General features: G+C 38.9%; 1 protein-coding gene across 1 annotated transcript; it reads right to left on the minus strand.

The window, feature by feature from the left end:
- Nucleotides 1–10,580: 10,580 nt before the first annotated feature.
- LOC144066177 (uncharacterized) lies at nucleotides 10,581–13,825 on the minus strand. Its single transcript, XM_077589521.1, has 3 exons — nucleotides 13,817–13,825; nucleotides 11,186–11,618; nucleotides 10,581–11,017 (listed from the first exon to the last, which is right to left on the minus strand). The coding sequence occupies exons 1-3, from the start codon at nucleotides 13,823–13,825 to the stop codon at nucleotides 10,581–10,583; spliced, it is 879 nt and encodes a 292-aa protein (XP_077445647.1).
- Nucleotides 13,826–14,783: the final 958 nt, after the last annotated feature.

The following is a 14,783-nucleotide window of genomic DNA, read 5'->3' on the forward strand; positions in this document are numbered from 1 at the left end:
TCGGAAGTAGGGCGTGTATAGCTTTAAGAAAGAATCACGTGACCGGTACAGGAAATGTATAGTTTGGCCAAAGTGTTTAGTATAAAGACATAAACTGTATCAAAGTGTCGTAGGCCTGTTGGATGGGCTTTTGCGTAATTGTCATATGTATATCAAACAAACAACTCGTTCTAAGAAGTTTTCCCCAGTGTGGAACCATTTTGATCGTGTGACACAAAACGAAATCACTTTTATTTCATGTGATTTAACAGTTAACAAAAATGTGGACATAAGTTAAAAATTGTAACTCAAATTTGATCTATTTTACATATCAATTCCGTTTGGAATATAAAAAACAAGGGTTTTTTTCACCTGCAAAGATTTTATAACTACTGCAGGGGTCACTAATGAATGACCAACACGGTTTCAATACAGTGCCGACACAGTATGTCAATACAATCCTTGGTATATCAAAAGGTTTTAGGTAAATAAAAACACCAAATGCAAACTGAAAACATATAAGCCCTGAATCAAAAATTACAAAAAAGAACCAAAAGAGATAGAACACAAGAATAAATACACAGACATGGGTTAATGAGACATGGAAAAATAGTTGGGTGACACACAGGTGAAAGCAATGGACAATCAATGACAAGTTTCAAGCCATCAATTTTTTTGTTTGTTTTATCAATGGTTATATATAATGAAGACTACGACATATTTTAATCATATATTTTATTACAGATGAATCATTGCAACAAAACATAAGGCTTTACAGACGCTCCCCTACTTACGAACATTCAACTTACGAACAACGGTACATACGAACATGTCTGCAAATTGCGTTTAAGTCCAAAAATGTTCGCAAGTCCAATTTTGTATTTCGCGTCTTTTTCGGAGTAGTACTTCTTTCCGCCGCTAATACCGACGCCTGGCGCTGTGAGAGCTCAGCTCACCCAGCATCTACCTTCTTCGTTGCAATGCGGAAGTGCGTGAATGTATCTCCAGTGTGCAAAGAACCTTTTTCATTTGTATCATTAAATATCTCATGCATCCAATATTGAATATGGTTGGTAAAAAGCTAAAGGCTTCTATTGAGGGAGTTGCAAGGAAGAGGCAAGCCATTTCATTTGAAACGAGTGGCAATAATAACGAAGCTTGATGCGCGTCAGAAAGTGGTGAGCGTTGCACATTCAGTACCATTTATAAACAGAAAGATCGAGCAGCAGGACCCAAATATTGAACGTTGCATAAAGTTTGCAAATCAATTGAATGATGCCATACAGTGCTACTGCCTCATTTATGATGAAAAAAAGAAGAAAACTGTGCAATCGTCATTAGGTCGCTTCTTTTGGCCAGTTTCTAATACATAAATCTATCTCTCTCTCTACAGTACTGTACATATTCTCTCCATTTTATTAAATGTTTTTTTTTTCAGTACAAACCAATGCGTGTTACTTATACAAGCCTTAAACATACAAATGCACTTATATAAACCTTCAATATACTTATATAGGCCTTAAACATAAATTATAATACAAAATATAGCACTAAATCAACTTACAAACAAATTCAACTTATGAACAATCGCTCGGAACCAATTGCGTTCGTAAGTTGAGGAGTGTCTGTATTTTTATATATTACTACTGTATGATTAAACACATGTTTTCAGGTTGATGACGCACGCAAACAGAATGTTCCCTTATATTAATGCTTGCACAAGGAATAAAGGAAGCTTTCAGTACAAGATATTCTTTTGAGGTTGATTACTGATGGCTTCACCCAAGGCCAACTGATACAGAGGCAACTGGAAAATCCCAAGAGAGGGTGGAACCCTCGAGACCGTCGTGGACCGGTCAACATCATACCTTTAATCAGCTAATGCGTTATTCATATTTGTGTTATGAAAACTGGGCTACTCGGTTTGGGTGTTGTCTCTCGATGGTCACGAAGACGCACAGCTGTTTGTGTTAGGGACCCGAGACCCAGAGCTCTGTATTAGATCTCCTTGTCAGGAATAAATCATCTGTGGAGTAATCCTGGTCTTCTCTCCGGATTCTAAACATGCACTATTGTTAGGTCGTTAAGCCGTAGTTTCAGATAGACAAACGTTGTTGGAGTCAGATGCCAAAACTTATCGTCTAACAGTCCAAAATGTCTTTAACAGTTTGCTTTGTCACATTCCCATACGTATTTGATGCACTTCCAGTTCAGATTAAACTGTCTGAGCCAGTTTCTTCCACAGAGGGCTGCTCCCTTTTACTTCACGACTAACAGTGGCATTTCCACTTCTTGATCCTCATATTTTACTTTGGTCATGAACTGTCCCGAAACCTGAATGCCGCCCCCATTGTAAGCTTTGAGATTCACCTTTGCGGGCTGTCAAGGCAAATGTGCAAACATTCTGCTCAAGGTTGCTTGTGAAATGACACTTGCTGCTCCATTGTCTATTTCCATGTCAAGAGACACCCCATCAATAGTGAATGTGGCCCTGTATTTATCACTGTCATTATCACTACTGACTGTCATGATGGCAAACTCTTCTTGTACTGCCTCAGAAAGCGATCTTCTTTGGCACATTTCATTTTTTGAGTGCACTCACGAACCTGTCTCGCAGTGCCGAATCCAAATTTGTGCCAAACTCACAATTTGCTGCTTGTTGCTTTAGTTCTGCTACATACTGTGCCAGAGTTTGATTCCTCTTTTGATTATATTTGTTAAAGCGGAATCTTTCTGCGACCAATATTGGCTTTGGCTCAAAATGTTCTTTCAAGATCCTCACATTGTCGTCGAAAGATTTATCTTTGGGCTTGTCCGGTTGGACCAAGTTCCTCAAATGTCCGTATGTGGTAGCTCCCATTACGCTAAGCTACACGGCTACATACTTCTCTGGGTCGATGTCGTTAGCATCAAGAAACTGCTCCAACCGCTAGATATATGTGGTCCACGGCTCATTTTCAGGCTTATATTCATCAACCTTGCCGATTTGGGGTATTGTACTCACTGGTACACCATGCATCAGGTGGACTGAACGAACTTATCCCTATAGGTTGGAATACACCTCATATTATTAGGACATGGTGTCCCCAGGATAACACCAAATATTAATTTACGTCAAAGTCTTAGAAATCCAAATAGAAACTTCAAGTTTCTTCTTCCTTTGTATTTGAGAAAATAACGCAACAGAGTGAATTTGAAATGAATGACTTTACGTATTGTTATTAAGTACAGGTGAGTTGCTTTACTGCTGGAAGCCGCAATTCTGATTGGACCAATGTGTGTCACATGACCTACAGACCCAATATTTTTCGAAGAATTTGTTTCATTTTTAGGTACAAAACCAATGTTGTTTTCCATGTTTTTACCCAAAATGTGTGGAGTTGTAGTTTCTGATTTAGGTGTGCTGATTTTCTTTCGTTTTATATTAGTGTTACTTTTACTCTAGGTCGTATTGGCTGGAATAAGGTCGTCCTTATTCATAGTTGGTTAGATGCTTGAATATGAAAACACATCTGGAAGCAGTGCAACCAGGGGAAAAGCAATGAAAGGAAGCTGACAGACAATTTGGAATTAATTAATACGTATTCATAGACAACACATAATTAACATCAGTCTGTGATTCAGATATTTTTTAGGCCGGCAGAGAAGGCCTTGCAGGCCCTGACAGTCCACCACTGCGTAAACTTCACATGCCTTGCGATAAGAACAATACATTTAGAACCCACAATATTTATTGGAGACTTCCTGATGGTGTGTTGGTTCACTCACCTCACTTCAATGTGGGGAGTTGTGGGCTCGATTCCTGATGGTAGTATGATTGTGAGTGCAAATGATTGTCTGTCTCTCTGTGTGCCCTAAGGCAGTCTGGTGACCAGTCTAGGGTGGAGTCTGCCTTTTGTCTAAAGTCCGCAAGTACATGCTCCAACAACCCATTACGAAGATGCGCGGGACCCATGATGACTGAATGAATTCATTGGAAGTGTTGTCTTCCCATGACACTGATGCTTGGCTCAACGCAATCAGAAGATTTCTTGCCAGAAGAGGACACGTAACAGAGATGTATTCTGATAAAGGAACCAATTTCCAATCAGCTGACAAGGAAATACATCAATGAATTGAATACAAACAGGATTGAAAAATACTTGAAACAAAAAGGAAAAACTCGAGCTCTTATAGTACAATTAGACCAATAGTAAATCTGCAGTTGAGGTTTTGAGCAAACTCTGCCAGCTGAAGTAGCTCAGATGGGAGACTATTAGACTGAATATCTAAAGGTCCCTAGATCAACCCCAGACTGCAGCATTCCATTCTGCTTTTATCTTAAACTCGTTTTAAAACTGAAAAATCAAATTAGAATTGAATTAATTTAGGCGACTCAATTGAAATAAGACATGAATCTTGTTTAAAAATACGGGAAATTGCTGAAACGTGATTCAAATCAGCCCTTTACATTTTTTATTATGTCATTAAGAAAGAAAAAAGATACTCCCCGTGGTAGCAATACCAATAATTTCCACAAGAAGTCAGTCTCCCTGCGTCTCTTATGACTTAACACAGGGGTCGGGAACCTTTTTGAGAGAGAGATCCGTAAAGAATTCATATTTTTAAATGTTATTCCTTGAGAGCCATATTGGGAATTTAAAAGTCAAAATATGTGAAATTTTAAAGTACAAAAAGTCTCTGAATTCTTTTGAATTGTTACGCTGTTGCTTATCAATCACGATCAATAAGAGTATGCATGCAGAATAATAATAATAATAATAATAATAATCGGACATAGGCCATGTCGTAATTACCACAACACAAAAAGCCTACTTGTCATCACCCGCAGAAACTGCGTGTGACGAAATTGATGGTGCTTCTCCATAAGCTACGTTTAATCGGCAAAAGACCTAAATAAGTGTAAGTTACGGACTTGTAATTAGTCATTCCGCTGTTGTGGATACAGGTCGCTTACCTCTCGATTACCGCACACTGTCTGCCACTTACCTTCCTTCAAGTCAGCTAGTAGGAGGCAGATCACCAACCAAACATCTATTCATATGCCGCAGAAGGGAATGTGTGGTATGTTAGCGCGAGTTTAGATGTCTGATGGATGTGGGGAAAAAACTGTCCTTAAGCCTATTTGTCCGAGCCTTGTGGGACCTATAGCGTCTGCCAGAGGGCAGCAGCTGGAACAGATAGTGACCAGGGTGGTAAGGGTCCCCTATGATGTTCTGGGCTCTGCTGAGGTAACGCGGGCTGGCAATGTCTTCAAGTGAGCGCGCCGCCATCCTGGAAAGATTCTAATGCAGGCTTGCAAGCCATATGTGGCTCATTTGTTGGGTGCATATGGCTCACCGTTAACCTGCAAGCTAAAATGTACCTCTACCGCCGCTATAATCTTTTCTTTTTCTTCTTTTAGACTCCCTTGTGAACGCACGCTCTCGTTGATCCTCCCCCTAGCAACAGTGTATAATTATGTAGTTAAAATAATTCTGAGACTTTTTGTACTTTAAGTGTTGAAAGGACCCCAAAATACCCACACAATAAAAATATGATAGTTAATGTGGCGCTAAAGGTTCCGTCAACACCACAGGTCTAACGTGACGCTCCTATTGGTGCGTATTAATAATAATCATAATAATAATAACAATAACAATAACAATAATAATAATAAATGGTTTAAATTCACTGACCTCTGGGTTATGGGCCCAGCACGCTTCTGCTGCGCAACTCTGCTTCTTCTCAGTTGAGTCCTCACAAGCTAACTCTCAAAACTAATCAATTGTACTAATCAAAACAGATATACTGAGGCATGTGGCCATTCCCATCTGCTGCTGGAGGTCTTAAGGACCCCCAGCGCAAGCAACTCGGTCTCGGCCGGCGACTGTCATAGCCACAGTGACTTCTGCTATTCACAGAGTCATCCATTTTGCATTTAAAAACTTCCATTCCAATGAAAAATGTAGTGACGACAAACACGAGATGTTCTGCGCCGATTAAAAAAAAAGAAACTATGTTGAATTTAAACTTGAACATTAGCTAATAGTTAACGTTACTTGGAAAGTAACATTTAACATAGTTCAATAACAAAAGGGCTGTGTCTGTTTTCTCAAGCAGGCCAGATCACAGATGCGTGTAGGAGAAGCCATAAAAAAGAGGAGGCGGGACACCCCCTTTCCTTTGGGGTCCTTTTTGAAAACGAACATGCATGGAACTTTAAGGATTGCAGGGTCAATAGGTCAATTAAAAAAAGAGTTCCTTTAATTAGCAATGGCAATGTTAGTGGAAAAAATGGCTTGTTGTTTATTGCTTTCTTAACAGGATACAGTGGTACCTCGAGATACGAGCTTAATGCCTTCCGTGACTGAGCGCGTATGTCGATTTACCCGTATCTCAAATCAACGTTTCCCATAGAAATGAACTAAAAACTAATTAATTAGTTCCAAGCCTATGAAAAAACACCAAAAACAGAATATTGGATTGGAAAAACATTTACGTATTTGTTCTAATTCGACATCTTTTAACAAAGTCACAAATAACTAGTGGTTTAATTGTACTAAAATGTGTTTAATAGTACTAAAATGTGTTTAATAGTACTAAAATGTGTTTAATAGTACTAAAATGTGTTTAATAGTACTAAAATGTGTTTAATAGTACTAAAATGTGTTTAATAGTACTAAAATTAGACGGAGAGACTTTTTGCACGGCAACACGCTCGTAACATAACATAAACAAACTTAAATGAACTTAGATTACGTTGCAGACACACTCAAAAATAAGTTTAATCGAACCTAACACTAAATTTAATTCTAATTTTGTTTAACATTTGATACCTTTCTTCTCCCGGGTTGGCTCTATTTGCCCCGCCTCCAAACTGACTTTCATTCAATATCGACTGTTGTTTGATTTTGTCTTCCCTTCAAAATATTCCCAAAACGATGCACACAAATGTCCTCACAATAGGATAACGCAGGACCACTTGCCAATGAGAAGTAGTATATACTCCTCTCGTATTAGCGATCGATCCGCCATTCGCACTAACGGAAAAAAAACACTGAAAAAAATGCAACGCTCCGCCCAGTGCTCGTAGAGACATTACACGAGGGCCTTGCGATGGGAAAGACAGTGGCCATGATGTTCTTATGAACAGCGTCTCGGGTCCGCTGTATGCTCGTATATCAACATTTGTCTCATATCTCAAGATATATATTTGCTCGAAATTTTACTCGTATCTCAAATTGCTCGTATGTCGGGGCACTCGTATGTTGAGGTACTACTGTACTGTAATACATAGCTAGACTGGCTTCCTCCATATACAAACTTTACTTACTTCTCACAAGTGAACATAAGATGGTCGACTTGATTCCAAAACAATAGAAAGACTGTGTAACCTAAAAAAAAGGAAAAAAAATACAAAAGGAAAACCAGGCTGGATTCTTCAAAGGAGTTTAAAAACCACCACTCCTGCCTGGCAAATGAATAAATGTATATCTTTAAATACAATTGAAGCCCCCCCTCCCCTGTTCGCAAGGATTAATATATTAAGCCTGTACCCTTTACAGCAATTAAGCCACATAAAATGCATGCTAATCAAGAACTCCAAATTCATTCAATAATGTGTATCGCACAGTTGTTTAAAACGAATAATACCCCAATCTAGTAGTTTTTTGCAAACATTTAACATTACATTCCCTTTGTAGTTTGTCTATCATCTCCAATAAAACTGTCTTAATGTTTTTCCAATAGTTACACATAAAATAAAAACTCAGTTACATTTCTACCAATTATCCCCTTCAACATCAAATAGATAAAAACAATTTACCGTTAATTTCAGACATGAAGTTCCCGTATTTTCACACCTGTAGAAAGAAAACAATCTTTTATATATTAATTTATCCAATTGTTCAAATTAATGTATTGATTTTCCTCTTAGTTTTAAATCTTAGCAAATAACGCTTCTCTTTTGTCACCTTGGAATTTGGAAGGCTGATTTTGTCAACAAAAAGACCCAAAAAGTATTTTTCACCAAAAAGAGCTTTAATGGAACTACACAAAAGATGACACGTTAAATCGGTTTAAAAACATGATTCATCTTATCATTTGACAAAAGTATAAGGACATTGTACTACTTATTTATTTTGAGCAAATTCATCGTCTTTCACACCATATTTCTACTAATGTTTCTTAGATCCTAGATTCAATATATCAATTATTGTCAGTAAAATGTACAATGTTTGAATAACACTCAATATTCTTATTGGATTTGCTAGCAAATTCAATAGACAAAAACTGCAATTTTTCAAATTTCTTAGGCATGTCTTTAACTGTGAGGACATTTTCCATATTAATTAGATCACATTATTGATCATTTATTTTGTAATTTCCTAATGTAGGCTCTACTATTTCGGATAGAATTGTGAAGTCAATAAAATTTTCAACGGCACTCATTTTTATTAAAAAGTAATACCTTGACATACAAGTGTTCCAACATACGAGAAATTTGAGATACGAGGAAAATTCTGAGCATTTTTTTTGCCTTGAGATATGAGATAAATTTGAGATATGAGCATACCAGATGGTTCCCAATTGTGAGTCGGTAGTTAATTAGAACCAATTTTGGTGGGGGGGGTTTAGGATGGAAACGGATTAATTTGTATTTTGTTCATTTCTATGGGAAGAATTCACTTGAGACACGAGTAAATTGACATACAAACTCGATCCCGCAGTTAGCTCGTATCTTAAGGTTTTACTGTATTTGAATAGTGTGGATCGATATTACACATTAAAAAGTGTAAACAAGATTTTCAGAATGCAAAATACAATTAGTGGTACCTCGTCATACGACCGCTCGTCATACAATATTCTCGTCTTACGACGGAAATTTCGATCAAATAATTCGCCCGTCATGCGATCAAAATTTTGTTATGAAGCCAAGCCAGGTGGCCATGGCACTGTCTTTTTTGCATATCTTTCGTGTATCTACGAGCACCGAATGAGTTATTCAGACCAGGAAACGCACAACGCGCATGCGCGGGAAAAAGAGGGCTTTCTGGGTAATGAAGTATACTCGTGCACACAACACCGACAGGCAATGGCACTCTTTCTCAGAATAAAACTTTACCCACAATCAATACGCGGGTAAGCTCAGCTGTTGCATTTCCTGTTTTTTATTATTATCTAATACGAGGAGTATTATATTACTTCTCGTTCGCTGCTCCTAAGAACATCAGCGGCACTGGCTCGCAATTCCCTCTTTGTAATATTTCTGGTCGCAACTCTCTCTCAAAGCGGCTGCGACCAGAGCCATTTCAACGAGGGAGTTGCGAGCCGGTCTTTATGAGCAGTTTTTCTCGTTGGCAAGTGGTCGTGGGTTATCCTATTGTGAGGACATTTGCGTGAATCATTTTCGGAATATTTTGAAGGGAATACGTAGTACAACAGCAAACAGCCCATCGATAGCGAACGTGAGGGTGGAGGCGTGGCAAACCCCCAACCCGGAAAACGAAGGTAACAAAAGATTACAGCAAAATTAGAATTCATTATTGTGTAAAGTTACATTAAACATATGTTTGAGTCTGTATATATTAATCCAAGTCAATTTAAATTTGTTTGTTCCGTTTACGAGTGCGTTGTCGTGGAAAAAAACACGAACCCCCTGCCCCCTTTGTGCGTCTCTGTCTCCCGTCGGCGAAAAACGCCCAATTTTAGTTAGATTAAACACATTTTATTACTATTAAACCACTAGTTATGTGTTACTTTGTTAATAGATGGCGAATTAGAAGAAATAAAACATTTTTTCCAATCCAATATCCTGTTATTGGTGTTTTTTCAGTTGGTTGGAACAAATTAATTTGTTTTCCATTCATTTCAATGGGAAACGGCCGCTCGAGTTACGAGAATCTCTTCATACGATCTCAGTCTCAGAACGGATTACGATCTTATGTCGAGGTACCACTGTATACTGCAATTACAATGATCTTTCATACAGAAATTGATAAAGCAAGCAAAGCCGTCATTGGCCACTGCTTATCACACCACATTTGCGTCTTTAAAGTCTATCCTTACGACTAAATCTCTGGCAAGAAGCTGAGCAGCAAAAGGGTTTCTGACCAACGTGGGTAATTGTGTTTTTAAGATATTCCTGCCACAAATTGAGCAAAAAAGGGCTTTTCTCCTGTGTGGGTTGTTAAGTCTTCTTTTCAGGTTATTCAATTGTGTAGCTTTTTAATTGGGCCGTTGCAGCGAATCTGTGGCCAGACTGAACAGGAAAACATTGTTCTCCAGTGTGGGTTAATGGGTTCTTTTAAGCTTCTCCTTTGGGAAAATGTTCGACCACAAACTGAGCAGGATTTTTTTTTTTTGCCAGTGTGGGTTCTTGTGTGTCTTTGTAAATCTTGCTTTTGAGAAATGGCTTTACCGCAATCTGAACACGAAAACGTTTTTTCAGCAGTGTGGAATCTTGTGTGCCTTTTTAAGCTTTCCTTGTGTGTTTGACTACAAACTGAGCACGAAAATGGTTTTTCACCAGTGTGTGTTCTTGCATGACTTTTTAAGTATGCCATCCGTGTGATGTTAAGTTTTCTTTTCAGATTCCCTTCTGTGAAAATGTTTGAACATTAACTGGGCGGGTCATCAGTGTGGGTTCTTATGTGGCTTTTTAACTGGTGCGTTTGAGAGAAAACTTGACCACAAATCGAGCAAGAAAAGGGTTTTTCACCAGTGTGGGTTCTTATATGGCATCGTAAGATTCGCTTATCTGCGAATGCTTGACCACAAACTGAACACGAAAATGGTTTTTCACCAGTGTGGGTTCTTATGTGGATTTTTAAGCTTCCCTTCTCTGTATATCTTTTATCACAAACTGAGCACGCAAATGGTTTTTCACCAGTGTGGGTTCTTATGTGGATTTTTAAGTTTCCCTTCTGTGTAAATCTTTTACCACAAACTGAGCACGGAAATTGTTTTTCACCTGTGTGGATTATTTCGTGCCTATTTAAGTGTCCCTTCTGTGTAAATGTCTGACCACAAACTGAACACGAAAATGGCTTTTCACCTGTGTGTGTTCTTACATGACTAATTAAGTGTCCCTTGTGTTTGAATGCTTGACAACAAACTGAACACGCAAATGGTTTTTCACCAGTGTGGGTTATTACATGTTTTTTTAAGCTTCCCTTCTCTGTAAATATTTTATCACAAAATGAGCACGCAAATGGTTTTTCACCAGTGTGTGTTCTTGCATGACTAATTAAGGGTCCCTTCTCTGTGAATGTTTGACCACAAACTGAACACGCAAATGGTTTTTCACCAGTGTGGGTTCTTGCATGACAAACTAAGCTTCCCATTTGTGTGAATGCTTGACCACAAACTGGACACGAAAATGGCTTTTCACCCGTGTGGGTTCTTGCATGTCTATTTAAGTTTCCCTTGTGTGTAAATGTTTTACCACAAACTGGACACGAAAATGGCTTTTCACCCGTGTGGGTTCTTGCATGTCTATTTAAGTTTCCCTTGTGTGTAAATGTTTTACCACAAACTGTACATGATAAGGGTTTCTCCCCAGTGTGGCTCCTCATATGTGTTTTCAAAGAAGACTTTTTACCAAAAGTTTTCCCACACTGAAAGCATTTGCAAAGTTTGTCGCCACTGGGATTTTTCTAAACATCTTCAACATCATCGTCAAAAAGCAAGTCATTGCCATCTAATAAAGGAGCAATTAAATTTTCTGCTCGCCATCCTTCTGGAGAGCTGCCGTTCAGAAGCTCCGCCCCTCTGTTGGCCACGCCCAGATCATCTTCACCCTTGAAAGGCTCACCAGTTGACCATTTGACACATTCCTCGTTTTTGATTGGAGGTTGCTCTTCTCTTTTGCACTGTTGAGGGAACTCTGGCTGCTCCTCCTCTTTAATTTGGGGCCATGCTGAGGCGTTTGCAGGCTCCGCTCCTTCACTGACCACGCCCAGATAATCCCTTTTAACGGACTCACCTGGTAACCAGGTGAAATGATCTTCCTCCTTTTTGATTGGAAGTTGCTCTTCTCCCATTTGTTTTTGAGGGAACTCCTGCTCCTCCTCTTTAATTAGGGGCCATGTTTTGGTGTTTGCAGGCTCCGCCCCTCCACTTGCCACGCCCAGAACATCTTCCCTCTTCACGAACTCACCAAGTGACCAGGTGAAATCATCTTCCTCCCTTTTGATTGGAAGTTCCTCGTCACCCATTTGTTGTTGAGGGAACTCTGGCTCCTCCTCTTTGATTTGGGGGAGCTCAACTTCCCCTTCAAGGTCAACAGACTCCTGCCCATCAGCACCAAGATCATTTCTGAAACCTGCAAAGATACAAAGATAATTGATTAACAATTTTCTAATTATAACATAACTAAATTTATTGTTCACAGAAATGAAACCAAACGGAAGAGGGCGCCATACATTCATTTCATCACAATGCAGTATATATTACTTCTCGTTGACTGCTCATAAGAACGGTCAGGGGCACTGGCTCTCTCCCCCGCAACTCCTCGTGTAATATCTTTGGTCGCAACTATACGTTTTTGTAACGTCTCTGCGAGCACTGAGCGTTTTTTTCAGTGTTTTTCCTCCCCTTAGCCTGTTAGCTCCCGTTAACAGAGCGATCGCTAATTCAAGACTACTTCTCGCTGGCAAGTGGAAGTGCGTTATCCTATTGTGAGGACATTTGTGTGCATCATTGTCGGAATATTTTGAAGGGAATACAAAACCAAACGGCCCACCGATAGTGATAGTGAGGGTGGAGGCGGGGGCAAACAGCCAACCCAGCCGGGACAACAAAGGTATAAAAACATAAAACATAATTAGCACGACAGCAAAGACAGCATGATAAAAAGCCCCCCTGCATGACCAATTTACCCGTACACGATGATGAATTTAATATTGAGCTGAATGCGTTGACTGTTCAAGTTAATAAATAGGAATTTAGGCAATTAATGGCTGAGGGTTTGGCACATTGCGATATCCCAAATGTTGTTTTCGACTTAACAAAACTAAATGATGAATATCAATTGGTTAAATAGGAAGCAAAAGTGCAATTATGTCAAAATGGCTGTTTTTTAAAGATGTCTAAAATGAGCTAGCTGCAAACACCAATATTATCCGTCAAAAAATGTCGCAAATGAAATAAAAACATCTCCATGACTTGGCACCAAGCATAACGACTACGACCGACCAAACAAAGACAAAGCTCAGAAAAAGCCACAAATTAAAGTATAGTAAAAGCTTCTGGCCACTTTTTACAATTTGAACACACTAAATTTTATATTTTTCAGTCACTTTTTTACATCACAAGTAAATAAACGCCAACATGTGAGCAGGACTCTTTCACTCAGTCAATGGCTAAACTATCTCAAAGTTGAAACCAACTTACCTTGAAGGATTTTCATTGTTTCCAAAAGTTTGTCCAAATGAGTCTCGTGTCTCCAGATGAGTCGAGGACGTCCAACTGCAGCATCTGACTGTTATGCCATCCTCTGGATGCTGCATATTTGCGCAGTTGACATCAAAGAGCAAAGAGCCACGCGCTTTGATAGGTGACATCAAAGAGCAAAGAGCTCCTGGTGACGCCACACGCTTTGATCTCCATTTGGACCGCAGCCCCGCCTCCTTTGGACCCTGATATATGATGGAGGCACTTTAAGCCATTTATTTCTTCTCACAAATTCAATTCATTTAAGCAAATAAGGAAATGATTCGTGCGAGTTGGTACATTTTCGTTGAAGAACTGCATCTCTCGTGATTCAATTTGGCAAAACAGCAATGGTTCCTTGATAATTTGTCGATTTGTTCTGCGCTTGCGCGTATTGCGTCGCCTCCTTTTGAGCCGCAACCTTCTTCATGGTGACTTATGTCGTAAATTCAAACCTACGAAAATATTTTTATTCAAACCATATGTCAGACCATTTGAAGGATAATTATTTCCTATGTTCGACTCTCTTGTTTTTAATAAACCTAATGCCACCGAAAGAAGTGACGCTCGAGTTGCAGAAGTGACGCAATGTTCCGCGCATGCGCAACCCCAAAAGTCAACGTTCCGTCCCCAGTCACAATCTTGTCGTGACCGTAGCGCGCCAAGTTTTTCCTCAATTTCCACCACTTAACTAAACCCACGCGTGGCCGATGTGTCTTGCTTAACTACTCTTCCGTCTTAAGTTTCAGTCAACATCATCTTCAAGGCGTCTAAAGCCTCGTTGAAGCTTTGCGGCCTACTTTAGTTTAGCCTGCTAGCATCAATCAAAGGTGCCTCCATCAGAATTCCCGTGTGGGAGTGTTCCACGAGGAACACTCGATCGTTTGCAAAATAATGCATGCAAAAGTTGTTCTTCACAGACTAGAAGGTGGGTTCACTTTTTATATTTATATATTCTCTCAATGTGTCATAAAAGGGCTTTTTTGTGTGCGCTCCATTTGACTTATTTAAAAATTCTCAAGTCGACAGAAGGTACAAGCTTGATTTCAAGACAATTAAACAGTACAAACAAAACCATGCAGAATAAATCATGGGAAAAGTACAAATCATAACAACTATTTCCCATTTTCATGCTGTAATGCATATAAAAATATGAAATCATAAAAAGGCTATATATATAAATATAATGTTTCCTTTGTTTAAGAACTCTAAAAACAGCTATTTTTCTCCCACTTATTTCATTTCAAAAATATATTTCAAAATTATTGATTTAGAAAAATAAATCGATAAAACTGAATGTTGGCTCTTTTTCCATTTTTTTTTTATGTCAACAAAAAAAGAATAGCTGTCATTTTTCCTTTTTAATTAAAAATGATTAAAATTTATAT

This window comes from Stigmatopora argus, chromosome 20, assembly GCF_051989625.1.
Source record: "Stigmatopora argus isolate UIUO_Sarg chromosome 20, RoL_Sarg_1.0, whole genome shotgun sequence".
Classification (NCBI taxonomy): domain Eukaryota; kingdom Metazoa; phylum Chordata; class Actinopteri; order Syngnathiformes; family Syngnathidae; genus Stigmatopora; species Stigmatopora argus.